General features: G+C 53.3%; 1 protein-coding gene across 1 annotated transcript in view; it reads right to left on the bottom strand.

Annotated features, from left to right (window-relative positions):
• The window catches only part of ZMYND15 (zinc finger MYND-type containing 15), a 146131-nt gene that overhangs the window by 90138 nt on the left and 35647 nt on the right, over window positions 1–20346 (bottom strand). Inside the window, exons 7-8 of the mRNA XM_085639782.1 lie at window positions 3286–3402; window positions 397–485 (exon numbers count right to left, since the gene is read on the bottom strand). Coding sequence (XP_085495908.1) covers window positions 397–485; window positions 3286–3402 — 206 coding nt within the window. The remainder of the gene's footprint in view (window positions 1–396; window positions 486–3285; window positions 3403–20346) is intronic.

Here is a 20346-nt window from a genome sequence, read left to right as displayed (position 1 = left end):
ACCTTCGAGACCTCCACTGGCTCCCCATTGAGAAAAGATTAACCTTCAAGCTACTCACCCATGCCTACAAATCCCTCCACAGCACCAGACCCCAATACCTCAATGAAGAGTCTCCTCCCACATACCCAAGAGAGACCTCTGCTCTGCCGACCTTGCCGAACCCCCTCGCATCTGCAGAGCCACAGCGGGTGGAAGAGCCTTCTCCTACATTAAGGCAAAGACCTGGAACGAGCTCCCGCTCAACATCAGATGTTCCCCTACTCTGCACACCTTCAGGTAGAGCCTCAAGACCTGGCTCTTCGGCTGACTCTGAGCTGACCCCAGCGCCTTGAGACCCTAAAGAGTGAGTAGCTCGCTTCACAAATCCCTGATTGATTGATTGATTGATCCTCCTACCCAGAACACCATGATGAGGTCCAGCTCCTTGTGCGCCTCGATAATGTGGATCTTTAGGGACTGCTTGTTCAAGATGTTGAGCTCTGGAACTAAGAGAAAAATGTAGGTGAATAAGGAACAGCGATCAGACAATCTGCAGAGTACAAGTTAAGTCGCTACCACATCTAGACACTTCAGTGAGTCTGGCTCACTCCTACTTCCCTGGCCTCTAACTCTCAGTGAGTCTGCCCCACTCCTACTTCCCTGGCCTCTAACTCTCAGTGAGTCTGCCCCACTCCTACTTCCCTGGCCTATAACTCTCAGTGAGTCTGCCCCACTCCTACTTCCCTGGCCTCTTACACTCAGTGAGTCTGCCTCACTCCTACTTTCCTGGCCTCTTACACTCAGTGAATCTGCCTCGCACTTACTTACTTGGCCTCCTACACTCAGTGGAGGCTCAGGCATTCTAGCTTCAGTGGTCCAAATCCCACTTAAGGTGAATGATGCGTCTGATGTAACTGCTCTTTACTCAGTTCTGGCCATAATTGCAAACTGTTACCCTAGTGCTGAAGGATTAAATTGGATTGCAGCTGAAACCATGATAATCCCTTGGAAAATGGGAAATTACCAGGAGAATGGATAATTCTGGGTCAGATTCCCTTGGTAATTCCTCATTGCCCCCCATGGACGTTTGCCCAGACATACCTGCTGCCGATATCTCTGAGCGCTTTAAACAATTGAAATCTCTTCCAATAGGGCCAGCCACTCCTGGCACCGGACACCCTGGAACTGAGAGGACCTCATAGTGAGGCACCCTATCTGTCATAGGCAGATCAGGGTTGGGCAAGCGATGGACCACTCATGAAATATTCAGAAACCTTCCAGGTCTGAGTATGGGGTCCGATCGAGGCCAACCCTGAGGTGCAAGTTGGTCAAGAGTACCTCGGATGGATCCATGGAATGGATACCCTGGTGGAGAATTCTTCATTCTCAATCAGTCTCTGGAGCATCGTGGAGCCCAAGCAGCCCTCTCTCCGCACAGTCAGGCTGCAGCGTGCTGAAGGAGGCTGGGCTTTCGTTCCACCTGAAAGAATTGTGCATCTGTACTAATATCCTCTGTTGGAGTTGGGTGGTAAATTAAAAGGTCGATTTCTGGAGGATATACTAAATCTGGCAAAGAATCCACCAGTGATGTTTCCTTCTCCATACTAACTTTATGGTAGAGTAAAATGCAGTGGTAGATCCTCCTGCGAATGTAGCACTTCCTTCAAAAAGGAGGATTTTCCATGACCAATGAGCTGTAAAAGAGGCCTCTGGTGTCTTGGCAGAACTCGGGCTGCAGCTTTAGTTCTCAGATTAAAGTTTGCAGCAGAAACACCGTCATCTCCTACACTGATGACACCCAACACATCTCCTCCCTGACGGACAAAGCGAACACCAGCAGAACCAAGTGCACCAGCTACATGACCATCATAGCAGACTGGGTGTGGACAATGTCAAACACTCACCCCCAGTACAGAGATCTGGCCTTAAATCCATTGTGTTTTTTGCTCACCATGAAATTCCAGTTCGGACCCAGTTTAACGAGGGCGAAACTAGTCCTGGGTTTCTTGCGTTCCAGTTCAGGGAGGACCTGGCCTGGCAGTTCAGGCTGGACCGTCACCATTGGAGCAGGGACAAGAGACTGATTTGCATATGGCTGGGTCCAAACTGAGGTGGCATGGTGGGCAGAATAACGATGGACTGGGATGCGGCCCGAGTGCTTACCTGTGGATGAGATAAAGTGAAGCATTCCAGCCATCGCTGTTTTGTAATCTTGTAAACCAGACATGGAAGATCGGCATAATCCTTTGGCAAGCATTCAAACAGGAAAGATGAAGGCGCCTATTATGACCCTGGCTTCTTACTGGCCCCAGTGAGGCACTGACATGTACCCTGACAGCCATATTGTAACATATACTGTGCTACCTGAGGCATGGGCTGTAAGTCTGCTAAATAAAATGGATTGTACCTGAGTGATGTGTTTTCAAACTCTGTAGCTGTATCGTGAGCTAGCCACTTCAGCCCCCTCATAGTCCATCCTGTCATGAGGACCGTAGAGACGAGGCCGAAGGGGCTGACTTGCGCACTGGCAGTGTTCATGAAAACATATAGGTCGTGTTTTCATGAACACGTCTCTTAAATAATCAGCACTTCTGGCTCTCCATAAGAGGTAGGGCGGTGCCCTAAAGCCCATGGGAAGAAGCCACCACTACATTGAACCAACCTCCTCTTCTACTTGTATCTGGCCTATTACAAGATAGCTCTACTCTGCTACAGGGAAGAGGTCTGAGATGAAAGAACAGGACGCAAAGACAAGGAGTGGGCAGAGCTGCCCAGCCTCAAGCAACCGACATCTGGAATGCGGCGACCTAGGAAGACGCCAGATCTCTTGACCAATGTGGGCATAGCCTCCTGCTGATGGGGCTGCCATGTCATGGAAGGCCACTCAGCTTTGTTTAATTTTCTGAAACAAACCCCTATTGAGAAACCAATAGAAATGCTCCTGACTGAAAAGAGGGAGCCAACCGATACTCAGAAGCCGACGGCCGATTGGTGGATGGTCCGCCGGGTGGTCGCGTCTGATGGCCGAACCTCCTTCAGAAACAAACCTGTTGCTCTACTTCTAAATGGGGCGAGGATGCCACGAGGTTGGCACACAGATCAAATGAATGCATCTGTCAAAACTTGAAATGACACCCATGTCCTTAAAGTGTTGGGCATCACCATCCGCTGGAGAGAGCTGATGTTTGTACACCTCAGCACAGCACGTACAAGCGTTATTTCAGCGCATTACATTTACACTGCTGTCTGTCACTCTAGGTCACGGCTGCTTCCGCTGGATGAGAGGACACAGAGGTCGGTACTCACAGTGCTGAGGAGCCAGGTGAGTGATGATGTGGTAGATCGTTAGCGGGTAGGTCAGGAGGGCCGCCATTGGTGAATCCAGGTCCAGCGCCCTCCATTGGTAGTACTCCTTCCAGGTCACTAGCAGGGTCAAAAGAAGTACAGGTGTCACGTCACGTTTATATGTGGATCTTTCTTAAGACATTCATACAGAGTAATGCACCTTGGACAAGGGGAGGACTGGGAATGTCTGTTCATCCTCTGGGGTTGTCACTGTATTTTTGTGCATGTACAGGAGGGACACAGTGGCTGCAAAACCCTGGACAGGTTACTGTCTCCATGCGTGTACCTGGGGGATGGGAGGACTGGGAATGTCTGTGCATCCTCTGGGGTTGTCACTGTATTTTTGTGCATGTACAGGAGGGACACAGTGGCTGCAAAACCCTGGACAGGTTACTGTCTCCATGCATGTACCTGGGGGATGGGAGGACTGGGAATGTCTGTTCATCCTCTGGGGTTGTCACTGTATTTTTGTGCATGTACAGAAGGGACACAGTGGCTGCAAAACCCTGGACAGGTTACTGTCTCCATGCATGTACCTGGGGGATGGGAGGACTGGGAATGTCTGTGCATCCTCTGGGGTTGTCACTGTATTTTTGTGCATGTACAGGAGGGACACAGTGGCTGCAAAACCCTGGACAGGTTACTGTCTCCATGCATGTACCTGGGGGATGGGAGGACTGGGAATGTCTGTGCATCCTCTGGGGTTGTCACTGTATTTTTGTGCATGTACAGAAGGGACACAGTGGCTGCAAAACCCTGGACAGGTTACTGTCTCCATGCATGTACCTGGGGGATGGGAGGACTGGGAATGTCTGTTCATCCTCTGGGGTTGTCACTGTATTTTTGTGCATGTACAGGAGGGACACAGTGGCTGCAAAACCCTGGACAGGTTACTGTCTCCATGCATGTACCTGGGGGATGGGAGGACTGGGAATGTCTGTGCCTCCTCTGGGGTTGTCACTGTATTTTTGTGCATGTACAGAAGGGACACAGTGGCTGCAAAACACTGGACAGGTTACTGTCTCCATGCATGTACCTGGGGGATGGGAGGACTGGGAATGTCTGTGCATCCTCTGGGGTTGTCACTGTATTTTTGTGCATGTACAGAAGGGACACAGTGGCTGCAAAACACTGGACAGGTTACTGTCTCCATGCGTGTACCTGGGGGATGGGAGGGCTGGGAATGTCTGTGCCTCCTCTGGGGTTGTCACTGTATTTTGTGCCTGTATAGAAGGGACACAGTGGCTGCAAAACACTGGACAGGTTACTGCAGCCATGTATCTGCCTGGGGGATGGGAGGGGCTGATAGGTTAGGGTACCCAGGATGGCTCATTGTATCTCTGCATATGACACCAAGGCAGGCTGCTTATGCTGCCCGGGATGGTTCACCCTCTCTCTCTGTAGAGGCTGGGGAAGGAAAGCATGTCGTACCACAGGGACTGACTCTCTCTTAGTCATTTGCCCTGTGTCTGTGAACATGCCTGCGAGAGGAGGTGGCTGGCATATAATGCCATTGTGTCTCGCTGTATTTGTGTTTGTAACTAATAGGGAATGGCAGGATTTACTTATTGATCATTTATTGTGTTTTATAAAGCGAGAACATGACCGTCACAGTCTCAGGGCGCTGAACAGCGAGAGAGTTGAAGAGGGTTGCGGTGCATTAAAACACCTGGCACATAAGATGCTCTGTACAAAGAATCCTCGGAGCAGGGTATGAAACAATATACAATAAGGAACGGTGTACGTAGACTTCAGAGTGTATGATATAAAACAATAGGGTACTTATGGCGCGTTTTTCAAGTAGTATGGCTCTAACTTCCTTCTTGAAAAGCCTGCATGAGGTCATTTCTCTCGCTGAGGGTGGTGGGGAGTTTCGGGGCACACCCAGTGAAAGTGCCTCCGAGGGTTTTCCTTGTTTAGAATCTGGCTGGTTCTAGTATTGGATGAATTGTCCAGGGCAGGTCGTCTGTCGTGTAATACCTGAGAGGGACAGATCTCTTGCAATACTCTGAGTAGTTCACTGAGCTTGTGAGTGCGTCTTAAAGTGGCAGCTGTATCTCATACCCAGAGAAGGTTTCGGAGTCTCTGCACATGCTTGGGAGGAGAGAGTTGTTGTAATGCTCTAGGTGGGACACCCTATCCATGTGTAGGCCTGGCGGGGGCAGATATGTTATAATAGCAGGGTGAGTATAGAGATCTGTTGCTATGCTGGAAGGCACATGCTGGTTATACTGCCCATTGCAGGTGACTCTATCTTTGTTTATACTTCGAAGGACGGGCAGGCTCTATGGCCCAGGACATACGAGTTATTGTACATGCATGGCAGGGCAGGTAGTACTCCACAGTTAGATCTCACATACACTCATACTTGTGAATTATTCCCTTTACTAGGCTGTCGATCTTTGATGTACAAATACCAGTGTTAAAATAGCTCATTTAATAGTGTAACTAATCCACATCATTCTTTGGGCTATATCTTTGGCCTGTCAGGTTACACCCCCATGGCATCTTTAGATTCTAGGCACATATTAAGGTCCTGATTCACAAAGGGCCTCCACAGTCGTGGCCGAGGCCCGCAGTTGTGGGGGAGTCTGCGCACTCGGGGGGAGGGTCCGCAGTCATGGCAGAGGCTCACAGTCATGGGGGAGTCTCTACACTCTTGGCAGATGCCACTCAGTCGTGGCGGATGCCCACAGTCATGGGGGAGTCTCCACACTCTTGGCAGATGCCCTGAATTGTGGCGGAGGCCCGGCAGTCATGGGGAACTCTCCGCACTCGTGGCGGAGGCCCGGCAGTCATGGGGAACTCTCCGCACTCGTGGCGGAGGTCCCGCAGTCATGGGGGACTCTCTGCAGTCGTGGGGGAGGCCCCGCAGTCATGGGGGACTCTCCACAGTCATCGGGGAGTCTCCGCAATCGAGGAAGAAGTCCTCAGTCATGGGGGAGTCTCCACACTCTTGGCAGATGCCCCGAATCGTGGCGGAGGCCCCGCAGTCATGGGGCACTCTCCGCAGTCGTGGGGGAGGCCCTGCAGTCATGGGGGAGTCTCTACACTCTTGGCAGATGCCCCGCAGTCGTGGCGGAGGCCCACAGTCATGGGGGAGTCTCCACACTCTTGGCAGATGCCCCGAATTGTGGCGGAGGCCCGGCAATCATGGGGAACTCTCCGCACTCGTGGCGGAGGCCCGGCAGTCATGGGGAACTCTCCGCACTTGTGGCGGAGGCCCGGCAGTCATGGGGAACTCTCCGCACTCGTGGCGGAGGCCCCGCAGCCATGGGGGACTCTCTGCAGTCGTGGGGGAGGCCCCGCAGTCATGGGGGACTCTCCACAGTCATCGGGGAGTCTCCGCAATCGAGGAAGAAGTCCTCAGTCATGGGGGAGTCTCCACACTCTTGGCAGATGCCCCGAATCGTGGCGGAGGCCCCGCAGTCATGGGGCACTCTCCGCAGTCGTGGGGGAGGCCCTGCAGTCATGGGGGAGTCTCCGCACTCGAGGCAGAAGTCCTCAGTAATGGGGGAGTCTCCACACTCTTGGCAGATGCCCGAATCGTGGCAGAGGCCCCGCAGTCATGGGGGACTCTCCGCAGTCGTGGGGGAGGCCCTGCAGTCATGGGGGAGTCTCTACACTCTTGGCAGATGCCCCGCAGTCGTGGCGGAGGCCCACAGTCATGGGGGAGTCTCCACACTCTTGGCAGATGCCCCGAATTGTGGCGGAGGCCCGGCAATCATGGGGAACTCTCCGCACTCGTGGCGGAGGCCCGGCAGTCATGGGGAACTCTCCGCACTTGTGGCGGAGGCCCGGCAGTCATGGGGAACTCTCTGCACTCGTGGCGGAGGCCCCGCAGCCATGGGGGACTCTCTGCAGTCGTGGGGGAGGCCCCGCAGTCATGGGGGACTCTCCGCAGTCATGGGGGAGTCTCCGCACTCGAGGAAGAAGTCCTCAGTCATGGGGGAGTCACCACATTCTTGGCAGATGCCCCGAATCGTGGCGGAGGCCCCGCAGTCATGGGGCACTCTCCGCAGTCATGGGGGAGGCCCCGCAGTCATGGGGAGTCTCCGCACTCGAGGCAGATGCCCGAATCGTGGCAGAGGCCCCGCAGTCATGGGGGACTCTCCGCAGTCGTGGGGGAGGCCCTGCAGTCATGGGGGAGTCTCTGCACTCGAGGCAGAAGTCCTCAGTCGTGGGGTAGTCTCCCCACTCAGGGCAGAAGCCCCGCAGTCGTGGGGGGGGTTCTCCACAATTGTGGCGGAAACTCCGAAATGAGAATTCACACTGCAGCGATTCTGCCCTGAGTGCGGAGACCCCCTCCCCCACAACTGTGGGGCCTCTGGCATGAGTGCGGAGGCCCTTTGTGACTCAGGCCCTAAGTGAATTGAAGACAGTGACAACTTATAAACAGAAGAATAATTCCATGCCATGTGCGGGTACTTCTTTCATATCAATATATATATAAATGTCCATATATCAGTAGAAAGGGCGAAGATCCCGGCATGTCCTTATATTGTGGCGCACCCTGCAAAAGCCTGTCCCAGGCAAGCTTTTCTGAATTTTTGACTATTGCAATTACAAAAAAAAACTCTTTTCAAAACTACTTTGCAGCACCTATAACATACGCTGCTGCCTACATACATAAGTAATGTGGAAAAGTGCGCCCTACAGGCTCACATTGGAAGAGTATAGAAGGCATCTTGTCCCTTTTCGTTCTTGTCTTACAACCAAACAGTGTAAACGTCTCCAGATTGAAGTGATGAGAGGTGGGAGCAGCCCACACTGTCAGATGTAAGAATGCAGCGGATGATGGAAGATTGAATCATAAAACATAAACATGATGGGCCCGATTCACAGAACTAACTTAAGACAAAATCCTAAACTTACTACCATTTTGGTATTCACAGAAGGCACTTACTCATTTTGGTATTCACAGAAGGCACTTACTCATTTCGGTATTCACAAAAGGCACTTACTCATTTCGGTATTCACAGAAGTTAGGAGTCCTAACTTTAGGACTCCTAAATGCCTTCTGTGAATACCGAAAGTCTTAAAGCTAGGAGTTTTCTCAGTTTAGGAGTAGTAAAGTTAGAATTTTACTACTACTAAACTGAGAAAAATCCTAACTTTAAGACTTTCGGCATTCACAGAAGGCTTTTAGGAGTCCTGTTAGACCTGGCACCTTGGCGTGAGTTTCCCTTCCACTTTTTGATGGTGTGCCTCGATTGTTTTGCTGGTGTTGTCCGCTCAGGGCGCCGCGCCACGGCTAATCCGTGACCGCAGCGCAAGTGCTCCCTAGATAAAGTGTTCATAATTGATATACATGATTGGTTTATTGGATTCCCTGTCAGTCCCCAGTAAAGTGCACCCGGAGTGCCAGGGCCTGTGAATGCCAATGCCGCTAGTGGGCTGCAGCGCTGGTTGCGCCACCCACAACAGCGCCCATGTAAAATGTGTCCTGGGTCTGCCACTGCAGACCCCGCGTGCAGTCCCGTACTGTCCCGCCGGCTGGGCAAGTGCCCACACTTGCCAGCCTCCAGAACCTTCCCTTAGCCTCATATTAGTCACCCCTATGGTTGGCCTGCGGGCAGGGTGCGTTGTAGGTGTAAGGTAGGACAAGCCCTGGTTGTGAGGCCTGTCCTAATAGTGAATCACCGCCATCTTCGTGGTTCACTATTGCAAGGCTACCTGTTCCCCTTAGGCCAGATGAGCTGCTGGAATTATTACACCTTATAATCCCAGCAGGCTCAGGGAACATGGTAGAGAGATATGTTTCGTATGCCTGAACTCGGAATGATAAAATACTTCTTGTAGCCAAGTTTATTTTACTATCCTGGGTTTGTAAATACGACTTTTAGAAAGTCCGTATTTACTCGCTTAATCATTTCAGCCGCCTCTGCTGTGCGTGTATCTGACTGTCTGGGCTATGTGAGTGACAGGGCTGGGGGGATGAAAGGTAGCGAATGGCAGGAGGACACCTTGGTGGGAGGTGGGGGTGCCCCTTGGACTCTGAATAGGGCAGTGCTCCACCACCACAATGCTGGCTCCGCCCCCTGGGGAGCGACTGATGACTCAGCCTGCACCTGGCCCAGGACGACGAAGCGCTGTCCACACGGTGCTCCTGAAGGTACTTGTCCCCTGAATGCCGGCTCCACCTCCTGTGGAGCGGCTGATGTGCCTGCCCCTCACAGTGAAAGCAGAAATCAGAGTACCCCCAACAAAGTGCTCAGGACTGAGAACGGTTATGCGAAGGCCCCCCTGGCCTGAAAGAACAAAAGAAATATGGTATAAAAGTAGGAGCCCTGTGTTAGACCTGTCAGCCCTTTGGGTGGTCCCTCCTCATCATTATTTATTTTGTCCCACTTTTGCCTCAAACCCTGTTTGAATTTTTCCTTTTTGGGAACCACCAGACTTTTTCGTGTTGCTGCAGATTCAGGGAGCCATTTTACCTACCCCTGAAACTTCTGTCTGAGGGCCTGAAGCACAAAATGGTGGCCACCTGTGACATCACCAGCATCCACTGGAACCTACCAGCACCTTCCAGAACATTCCAGAACCCTGTGACAGTTGGAGGCGGTTTAGAATGTTGGGAAGCTAAGAGAGAGAGTTGGCAGTTGGAGCTGGCAGTTGGCACCTGACTGGTGAAGAGAGAGCAGCACGACAGTGAAGGAGGAAGGAGTGAAGCAGCAGGGGTGGAAACTTGTGCCTGGAGTGGGGTCCATAAACCCACCCTTGATACTAGTCCCTACTGATGGATCCCAGCCTGTAGCCCTGTGTGGGAAGAAGCCAGAAGAACTCATCCTAAGGACCTGGACAGCAGGAACAGGCCTTAGAAGCAGAAAGCAGCAAGATCCTGACCTGGAAACTGGTTTCCCTGGAGTCCGGCGTCGAGTAGCCTAAGACCTGGAGCCCGAGGTGGAGAAGCGGCGCTGACTGAAGAAGCAGACGTCGTACCCGGAGCCGCCTGAGGTTGTGAGAGGGCGCCGACGGAGGTCGTGAGGAATACCAAAGGTCGAGGAGGAAGTTAACCGAGGTCGAGTGAGCGGCGTCATCGGAGGAGTGAAGTCCGCCCTCCGGAGTCGTCGGAGACCGAGGTGAAGTGTACCGGAGGTCGGGAGTGAGGATCGCACTCCGGAGTCGCCCGGAACCTGAGAGGAGGAGCACCGGAGGTCGGGGGTGAGGATCGCACCCCGGAGTCGCCGGAAGTCGACATCGTGGCCAGGCCGGCCGACGTCATCGAAGCCGAGAGCGCCATCGGACCGGAGCCGCCCGAAGTCGACATCGAGTAGAGACTGCCCGACGCCGTCGAATCGGAGGTCGAGATCGAACCGAGGCCGCCGACATCGGACCGTAACCGCCTACCGGCGTCGTCTAGAACTGACATTGTGCCGAGGCCGCCGAGACCGAACCGGAACCGCCTCACGGCATCGACACGACTCCAGCGGCGTCGGAACATCAGAAAAAGGGCAGTAAGTGGAGTAGAGGGCGCCTAAGGCCCTGTGGAGACCTGAGAGACTGCTCTAAGGGGCTAGGGAGGTGCTGGAACCAACCTGACTGTGCCAGGGGTGAATTGGGACTAACCTAGAGAGGTTGTGTGGAGAGAGAAAGCCAGGGCACTGGAATTCCCCCCTTGATCTACCTCAGTTTAGGCCTCAGCCTTGTCCCAGCCAGGGAATAGAACCCCCCAAGCCTTCCACAACCCTGCAAGCTGTGCCTGGGCCAAATCAGCCCCTAGGAATTGAAAAGTGATCTGATTACATGAGTGCTGCTGTATACTTTTAATTATTTATTGGGGGCACTGTATTTATTGTGTTTAACCTATTTATTGCTTCACTATATTTATTGGTCCACAGGACTTGTTGGTGTACAATATTTATTGGTTCAGTATTTATTGCCTCAGAATATTTAATTGCCTGTATTACCTGCACTTATATTTACGTCCCTTGTATTTATGATCATCCCTATTTATTGAATCTCCAGACAGTATTTATTTGACCTGCACTATTTAAATTTGTATATTGTGATTGTCTTATTTATTTTTCCAATCAGCAACTAAGAGAAAAAGATAAAGAAGAATATTTTCATAATTTTTACGGTGTAGAGTCGTTTTTGGAACGGATGCACGCATGGTTATTGTATGGGTATATTGTATGCTTAGCACGGTGCCTGTTTCCTGACCACTCGAGCCAAGCTACCACAGTGTGTTCGGGGAGTCCATCACCACCCTGCGGAGTGGGAGTGGGCTGTTTCCAACATAAATTGGTGTTCAGCGGTGGGATAGAGCTGTGCCTACGTATACTCAACAATAACTGTGGGTAGTCCATAGGCCTACACCGGGAGTTTTCTCAAAGCGGCCTTCCTAATTGTGGGTTTTTGTTTTTTCCAAATTTACTCTGGTGGTGGGAGGAGGTATTATTAAAGGTACCCCCCTGCATTGTTACTGCACAAAACCTGTCCTCTAACCTGAGTGGGCAAGATGGAGTTTGTACTAGAAAATCTAGAAACGTACACTGTGGCCCAACTCAGGGAGTTTTGCCAGCGGGAGGGGGTGTACTGTCCCCCAGGAGCAAAGAAGGGTGCACTCCAAACCAGCTTAAGGGCTTGGGGGGAGGCACGCCGAGAAAGCAAGGCTGAGGAGGAAGACAGGGATGGAGAGCCTGACCCCGAGGGGGCTGAGATGTACCAACCTGAGGTGGGGAACCTGTCAGCAGGGCCCAGAACCATTTCTAGGAAGGGCAGCAGTGCCTCTAGCGGTGGCTTGTCTGAAGTGGAGCTAACCGACCGGAGGGAGAAAAGACAGCTCACATGGGACTTAGCAAGGCTGGAGAAGGAGAAGGAGGAGCAGAGGATGGCCCATGAATTGCGACTGAAAGAAATAGATCTTCAGATCTTGAGAATCGGGGCACAACCTGTTCCTAATGGTGGCAGCCAAACCCAAGGGATCACCAGGGAACCTAAACCATACCTGCCAAAGGACATAGTAGCTAGCTATGGAGTGGGCGACGACATCGCCAAGTGGCTAGCGGCCTATGAGGTCTCGTTGAGGGCCCATGGGGTTCCAGAGAAGTACTGGGGAGGGGGATTGTACAAGTACATGCCTCCAGCTGGTAGGGATGCTTTATTGGCCCTCGAGGAGGATGAGCAGACCCACTACCCCACCATGAAACTGGCGCTCATCAGAAAGTTTGGACTAACACCTGAAAAGTACAGACAGAAGTTCAGGGGTAGTCACAAACTGGGCACGCAGAATTGGGTGGACTTCCTGGACTATGCAAAGAAGGCACTGGAAGGTTGGATTCAGGGCAGTGAAGTGAGGAACTACGAGGGGTTGTTTGACCTGGTACTAAAGGAACACCTGCTCGAGAAATGTTTCCCTGAACTGCGGCAACACCTGGTGGATAGCAAGCTGACCAGTCCCCGGAAGCTTGCTGAGGAGGCGGACATTTGGGCTAGTACCCGGGTGTCCACAAGGGGGACTGGAGGGGATACTCAAAAGGCCGGACAGGGCGCCCCCCAGAAGAAAGAGGGAGGGGAAAAGAAAAAGGAGTTCTCCAAAGGCCCCCAAAATAACTTCCAAGGGAAGGGAACAGGATTCACCCCTAAGGCTAACCCGCCCAGAAACCCTAATCCTGGCCAGAGTCAGCAGCCAAGGGTTGTCCATTGCTATGAGTGCGGTGGCGTTGGACACTATAAAGGAGATCCGAAGTGCTTGAAACGACCACCCCCTCCCACTGGAGGAAAGACCCCCGGAGTAGCTAGTGTAGTGCTCGGGGAGGAGATGCCCTTAACTAAGGGAAGGGAGTGGGCGGGTGTCACTTTAGTGTCCCTGGGAGAACGGGAGATGGTTCCTAAGATCCAGGTGCCCGCAAATACCGTAAAGTATGGGCAGTGGGTCACCATCAACGGCCAAAGAGGGGAGGCTCTGAGAGACACAGGAGCCAGTATGACTATGGTACGTAGTCAACTGGTGTCTCCAGAGCAGGTAATTCCCGATGTACTCCACCCAGCCGCGATGGCTGACGGCAGAACAGGCCACTATCCAGTGGCCGAGGTTCCCTTTGAATGGGGGGGGGTTGCAGGTTCACTTCGAGTTGCCGTAAGCCCTGCCGTGCCAGTCGATTGTCTACTGGGGAATGACATGGAGCACAATGCTTGGAAGGAGGTGGAATACCGGACTCATACTGAGATGCTGGGTACACCTGACTGGGCCTGTGTGAGCACAGGGTCCGCGACTACCCGGAGAGGGAGTTCGTTTCGGCTGGAGCCTGGAACAAAGGCCCAGCCAGCTGCCAGTCAAGGGAAGAACCGAGGACAGGAGGAGCCTGCCTCGGCGTCCACACCCCGTAGGACGGATAGGCCACCGGAGGTGGTGGACCAGGAGTCTGCGGTGGGGACGTTACCAAACTGGAGGACCTACCCATCCCGGCCGAGTGGCACGTGGAGGGAGGCCCGTCCAGGGAGGAATTCTGCCAGGGCCAGAGGGAGTGCCCTACCCTTGAGGGGCTGAGGCGACAGGCCGAAGCCCAGGCAGCAGGGAACGTTGAAGGGAACTACAGTGTTTACTGGGAGGATGGCCTCCTCTACAGTGAACCCAAGGCACCCCTACATGGATCGTCACGAGCCTTGGTAGTCCCTCAACGTTATCGAGCCTTCCTTCTGGAGTTGGCTCACGAGATCCCATTGGCAGGACACTTGGGGCAAGACAAGACCTTCGCCCGTCTTGTCCCACACTTTTATTGGCCTCAAATGAAAGTGTCGTCCGATACCTACTGCCGGACATGTGTGTCTTGCCAAGCCAGTGGGAAAACAGGGGTGAAGCTGAAAGCTCCCCTGGAACCACTTCCTGTCGTTAGCACCCCCTTTGAAAGGGTGGGCATCGACATTGTGGGTCCGTTAGATCCACCGACTACAGCTGGTCACAGGTTTATCCTGGTTTTGGTGGATCATGCCACACGGTACCCAGAGGCAATACCTCTGAGGACCATAACCGCACCTGTTGTGGCTAGGGCCCTGATGGGAATCTTTACCCGAGTGGGTTTTCCCAAGGAAGTTGTGTCCGACAGGGGGACCAACTTCATGTCAGCGTATATGCGGGCGATGTGGAAGGAGTGTGGAGTGACATACCGGTTCACCACTCCTTACCACCCCCAGACAAATGGTCTGGTGGAGAGGTTTAATAAAACCTTGAAGGGCATGATCAGAAGTCTGCCTGAAAGCCTGCGGAGGAAATGGGACGTCCTCCTACCCTGTTTACTTTTTTCCTACAGGGAAGTGCCACAGAAGGGAGTGGGCTTCAGCCCCTTCGAGCTTCTGTATGGGCACCCTGTACGTGGACCTCTCAACCTGGTGAGAGACGGATGGGAAAGAACTCCCAGAAAGCTTCCCCAGGATGTGGTGAGCTACATGCTGGCCTTCCGGAGCCAAATGGCTAAGTTGTGGAAGCAAGCTTCTGACAACTTGGAAGCCAGCCAAGCAGTGATGAAGGCGTGGTATGACCACAATGCTCACCCGGTGGAGTTGGAGCCTGGCCAGAAAGTGTGGGTGATCGAACCGGGAGAGCTTAGTGCCCTCCAGGATCGCTGGTCAGGACCCTTTGAGGTGTTGGAGAAGAAGGGTAAGGCTACCTACTTGGTGGACCTGAAGACCCCTCGTCAGCCCCTGCGGGTGCTGCATGCCAACCGCCTCAAACCCCACCACGAGAGGCCCGAAGTCATCTTGATGATGGTGACTGACGGAGGAGAGGACGTGGAAAGCGAGCCTCTCCCTGATCTGTTTGCGTCTCAAGAGAAGGATGGGTCGGTGGAGGGAGTGATTCTCTCCCCATCTCTAACTCCTGAACAGCAGGAGGACTGTCGCCAGGTCCTGGGGCAGTACTCCTCGTTGTTCTCCCTTGTCCCGGGTAGGACTCACCTGTGCGTCCATGACGTGGACACAGGAGACAGCCCACCTGTGAAGTCCAAGATCTACCGGATGTCAGACAAGGTGAAGGCCAGCATTCATAGTGAAGTCACTAAGATGCTGGAGCTAGGAGTGATCGAACCTTCTAGCAGCCCCTGGTCCAGTCCGGTGGTGTTAGTACCAAAAGCTGCACCACCGGGTGCCCAACCAGAACTGAGGTTCTGTGTGGACTATCGGGGACTGAATTCAGTGACCAAAACTGATGCTCATCCGATCCCTAGGGCGGATGAATTGATTGACCGGCTGGGAGCTGCCCAATATCTAAGTACCTTTGACCTTACTTCAGGGTACTGGCAGATCTCTTTGACTGATGGAGCAAGGGAAAGGTCAGCCTTCTCCACGCCCAATGGCCACTACCAGTTCTGTGTGATGCCCTTTGGGCTCAAGAACGCACCTGCCACGTTTCAGCGCCTGGTAAACCAGATCCTCACCGGAATGGAGAGTTTCTCTGCTGCTTATCTGGATGACATAGCCGTCTTCAGTAACAGCTGGGAGGATCACTTGCGTCACCTGCAAGCTGTTCTCCAGGCCCTGAGACAAGCTGGATTGACGATCAAGGCCAGCAAGTGCCAGATCGGGCAGGGGTCGGTAGTGTACCTTGGACACTTGGTGGGTAGGGGAGCGGTGCAACCCCTCCAGGCGAAGATCGAGGCCATCATGGCCTGGGAACCCCCCAAGACACAGACTGAGGTCCGAGCATTTTTGGGCCTCACGGGATACTACCGCCGCTTCGTGAAGGGGTACGGTACCATCGTAACCCCCCTCACGGAGCTCACGTCCAAGAAACAACCTCGACGGGTAGTCTGGACGGAGGCTTGTCAGCAAGCCTTTGAGAGATTGAAGAAAGCCATGTGCGAGGCCCCGGTCTTACGGGCCCCAGACTTTTCCAAGGAGTTCATTGTCCAGACAGATGCATCAGAACATGGCATTGGGGCAGTGTTATCGCAGCTCAACGAAGAGGGTCTGGATCAACCCGTGGTCTTCCTATCCCGGAGACTACTTCCCAGGGAACAGAAGTGGAGTGCAATAGAGCGTGAAGCCTTTGCAGTGGTATGGGCTCTGAAGAAGTTGCGGCCATACCTGTTTGGCTCGCACTTCCTGGTTCAGACCGACCACAGACCCCTTCGTTGGCTGATGCAAATGAAGGGGGAGAATCCCAAGTTGTTGAGGTGGTCTATTTCCCTACAGGGGATGGACTTTCAGGTGGAACATCGGCCTGGAGTGGACCACGCCAATGCAGACGGTCTCTCAAGGTATTTCCGCCTTAGTGATGAGAACTCCCAAGGGGTTGGGTAGCTCTCCCCACTTTCAGCTGGGGGGGACGCGTGTTAGACCTGTCAGCCCTTTGGGTGGTCCCTCCTCATCATTATTTATTTTGTCCCACTTTTGCCTCAAACCCTGTTTGAATTTTTCCTTTTTGGGAACCACCAGACTTTTTCGTGTTGCTGCAGATTCAGGGAGCCATTTTACCTACCCCTGAAACTTCTGTCTGAGGGCCTGAAGCACAAAATGGTGGCCACCTGTGACATCACCAGCATCCACTGGAACCTACCAGCACCTTCCAGAACATTCCAGAACCCTGTGACAGTTGGAGGCGGTTTAGAATGTTGGGAAGCTAAGAGAGAGAGTTGGCAGTTGGAGCTGGCAGTTGGCACCTGACTGGTGAAGAGAGAGCAGCACGACAGTGAAGGAGGAAGGAGTGAAGCAGCAGGGGTGGAAACTTGTGCCTGGAGTGGGGTCCATAAACCCACCCTTGATACTAGTCCCTACTGATGGATCCCAGCCTGTAGCCCTGTGTGGGAAGAAGCCAGAAGAACTCATCCTAAGGACCTGGACAGCAGGAACAGGCCTTAGAAGCAGAAAGCAGCAAGATCCTGACCTGGAAACTGGTTTCCCTGGAGTCCGGCGTCGAGTAGCCTAAGACCTGGAGCCCGAGGTGGAGAAGCGGCGCTGACTGAAGAAGCAGACGTCGTACCCGGAGCCGCCTGAGGTTGTGAGAGGGCGCCGACGGAGGTCGTGAGGAATACCAAAGGTCGAGGAGGAAGTTAACCGAGGTCGAGTGAGCGGCGTCATCGGAGGAGTGAAGTCCGCCCTCCGGAGTCGTCGGAGACCGAGGTGAAGTGTACCGGAGGTCGGGAGTGAGGATCGCACTCCGGAGTCGCCCGGAACCTGAGAGGAGGAGCACCGGAGGTCGGGGGTGAGGATCGCACCCCGGAGTCGCCGGAAGTCGACATCGTGGCCAGGCCGGCCGACGTCATCGAAGCCGAGAGCGCCATCGGACCGGAGCCGCCCGAAGTCGACATCGAGTAGAGACTGCCCGACGCCGTCGAATCGGAGGTCGAGATCGAACCGAGGCCGCCGACATCGGACCGTAACCGCCTACCGGCGTCGTCTAGAACTGACATTGTGCCGAGGCCGCCGAGACCGAACCGGAACCGCCTCACGGCATCGACACGACTCCAGCGGCGTCGGAACATCAGAAAAAGGGCAGTAAGTGGAGTAGAGGGCGCCTAAGGCCCTGTGGAGACCTGAGAGACTGCTCTAAGGGGCTAGGGAGGTGCTGGAACCAACCTGACTGTGCCAGGGGTGAATTGGGACTAACCTAGAGAGGTTGTGTGGAGAGAGAAAGCCAGGGCACTGGAATTCCCCCCTTGATCTACCTCAGTTTAGGCCTCAGCCTTGTCCCAGCCAGGGAATAGAACCCCCCAAGCCTTCCACAACCCTGCAAGCTGTGCCTGGGCCAAATCAGCCCCTAGGAATTGAAAAGTGATCTGATTACATGAGTGCTGCTGTATACTTTTAATTATTTATTGGGGGCACTGTATTTATTGTGTTTAACCTATTTATTGCTTCACTATATTTATTGGTCCACAGGACTTGTTGGTGTACAATATTTATTGGTTCAGTATTTATTGCCTCAGAATATTTAATTGCCTGTATTACCTGCACTTATATTTACGTCCCTTGTATTTATGATCATCCCTATTTATTGAATCTCCAGACAGTATTTATTTGACCTGCACTATTTAAATTTGTATATTGTGATTGTCTTATTTATTTTTCCAATCAGCAACTAAGAGAAAAAGATAAAGAAGAATATTTTCATAATTTTTACGGTGTAGAGTCGTTTTTGGAACGGATGCACGCATGGTTATTGTATGGGTATATTGTATGCTTAGCACGGTGCCTGTTTCCTGACCACTCGAGCCAAGCTACCACAGTGTGTTCGGGGAGTCCATCACCACCCTGCGGAGTGGGAGTGGGCTGTTTCCAACACCCTGCTCCTTGCAAATCAGAATCCTGTTTACCACAAAGAACCTCTGCCCGACTAGGTGGAGAAGAAGACGCTGGAAGGACTGGCCTGCTGCTTGCCTGGCTGAGAAAGGAGAGGAAAAGACTTGCTGAAAAGACTTTGCTGCTTTGTGCTTGAACATTCTCCAAGGGCTTGATCTGAGCTTGCCCCCTGAACTGAACCCCAGGACCAGTGGGTTCTCTGTGCTTTTGCTCGTCCTCCAATTCGAGCCGTGTGTGCATCCCGCTGGAAAGAGACTGCGCCCCTCATCGCCCCCTCCTAGGGCCTTGACACTCAGGAGCTTGCCTGCCTTAACCCCGTGAGAGCCCCGCTCCGTCAGGAGCCGCTCTCTGTCCCCGGGCTAGGTTGCCTGCACCCCTGTCACCGCCTGCCACTGGAGTGCGCTGAAAGCGCTGTCACCCCTCCCGCCGGAATCCGTCCGACGATCGTGATCCTCGCCGGGTCACCAGCCGCACTGACCGTGCCCTGTGCCCCCGCTTCGCTATCCTCGGAACCCCTCAGGCCACGCCGCCCCCGCTGTGGAGACCCCCCCCTGCACCGCCGTGCTAAGGGTCGCTGGCCGCGCCTGCCTACCTGCCCACACCCGCTGATTGAGGACCCAAGAACACTTCCCAAAGCTGAGCGTCGCACCGATCGGTGCCGACTCTCCACACAATGTTGCTAAAGGAGTTCCAGTACCGGGCTCGGGGCCCGCACCGCCTTATTTCCCCGTAACTCCTCACCGCACCTCACGCCCGTCTCACCTCCCGCTGCCCCGGAGCCACCGGGGGGAGCTGTGCATGGCGCAGGCGCGCCCACGGCAGATGCGTGAGCCGCGGTAGGCCTGAAGTAAGTCAAGACTGAAATCCCCCAAGTAACATTGGTACAAGACTAAAGAAGCATCCGCTTAAAGAACCGTTTGCCTGCTTTATAATCAGGTGGCATAGAAACAACGTTACTAGTCTTGTGATAAGTCTGCGCATTGAGATAACTATTTTCATATAAAGAAGCGTATTTTCACATACCTAAGCCTGGTGTCCGTTTCTGGGGGGATTGATGTATTTACTGTGTGTGTGATTGTAAGTGCTTAACCAACAACGCCTGAAGAATCGCCTTGGCTGCTCACGCCACGCACCTAGAGGGTGAGCAAGGGTCATTCCAAAAAGGGGTTATCCTTTGCCCTGACGTGGAGGAGAGGGTCCCTGCTTGACACAAGGACATCCTTGCGCCAATCAGAGATCCCAGAGTCTAACATTGTTGGCAGCGGCTGGGATTTCAGATTTGCATTTGTAATTTGCATACAGTGAATTATTAATCACCAGATAGTGAGAGCAGACCAAGTAACGCAGCCACAGGTTTTCATTTTTGAACTTTGTTGAGACATCTGCCCTTATTGCAGCCATGCCTGGCTCACTCCCTGCTGGAAGAGCACTCTATGTGATTTCTGGAATAGATGAGGTGGATTGGGAGGGACTGGAAGGTTACACAGTAGAGCAATTGAAAGGCTACAGTGTAAAACTCCGAGTTCCCCATGCTGGATTCAAGAGGAAGAACCAGTACACCAAGGCGTTGAGAGCCTGGAAGGAGTCAAGAGACCCACAGAATGCGGGGGACATCATCCCACCCGACAACTTTGGAGAGCCCAGCAGAGTCCTGTCCCCAGAGGAGCTGGCAGACAGGGCAGCAGACCGGGCGCATGCAATGGAGATGGCAAAGTTGGCAGGACAAATGGAAATGGAGAAGCAGAAGTTGGCCTTGGAGGCACAACAACGCCAAATGGATCA

This window comes from Triturus cristatus, chromosome 12 (genome assembly GCF_964204655.1).
Source record: "Triturus cristatus chromosome 12, aTriCri1.1, whole genome shotgun sequence".
Taxonomy (NCBI): domain Eukaryota; kingdom Metazoa; phylum Chordata; class Amphibia; order Caudata; family Salamandridae; genus Triturus; species Triturus cristatus.
Note: the sequence above shows the minus strand (reverse complement) of the source record. Positions and strands in the feature narration are given on the sequence as shown.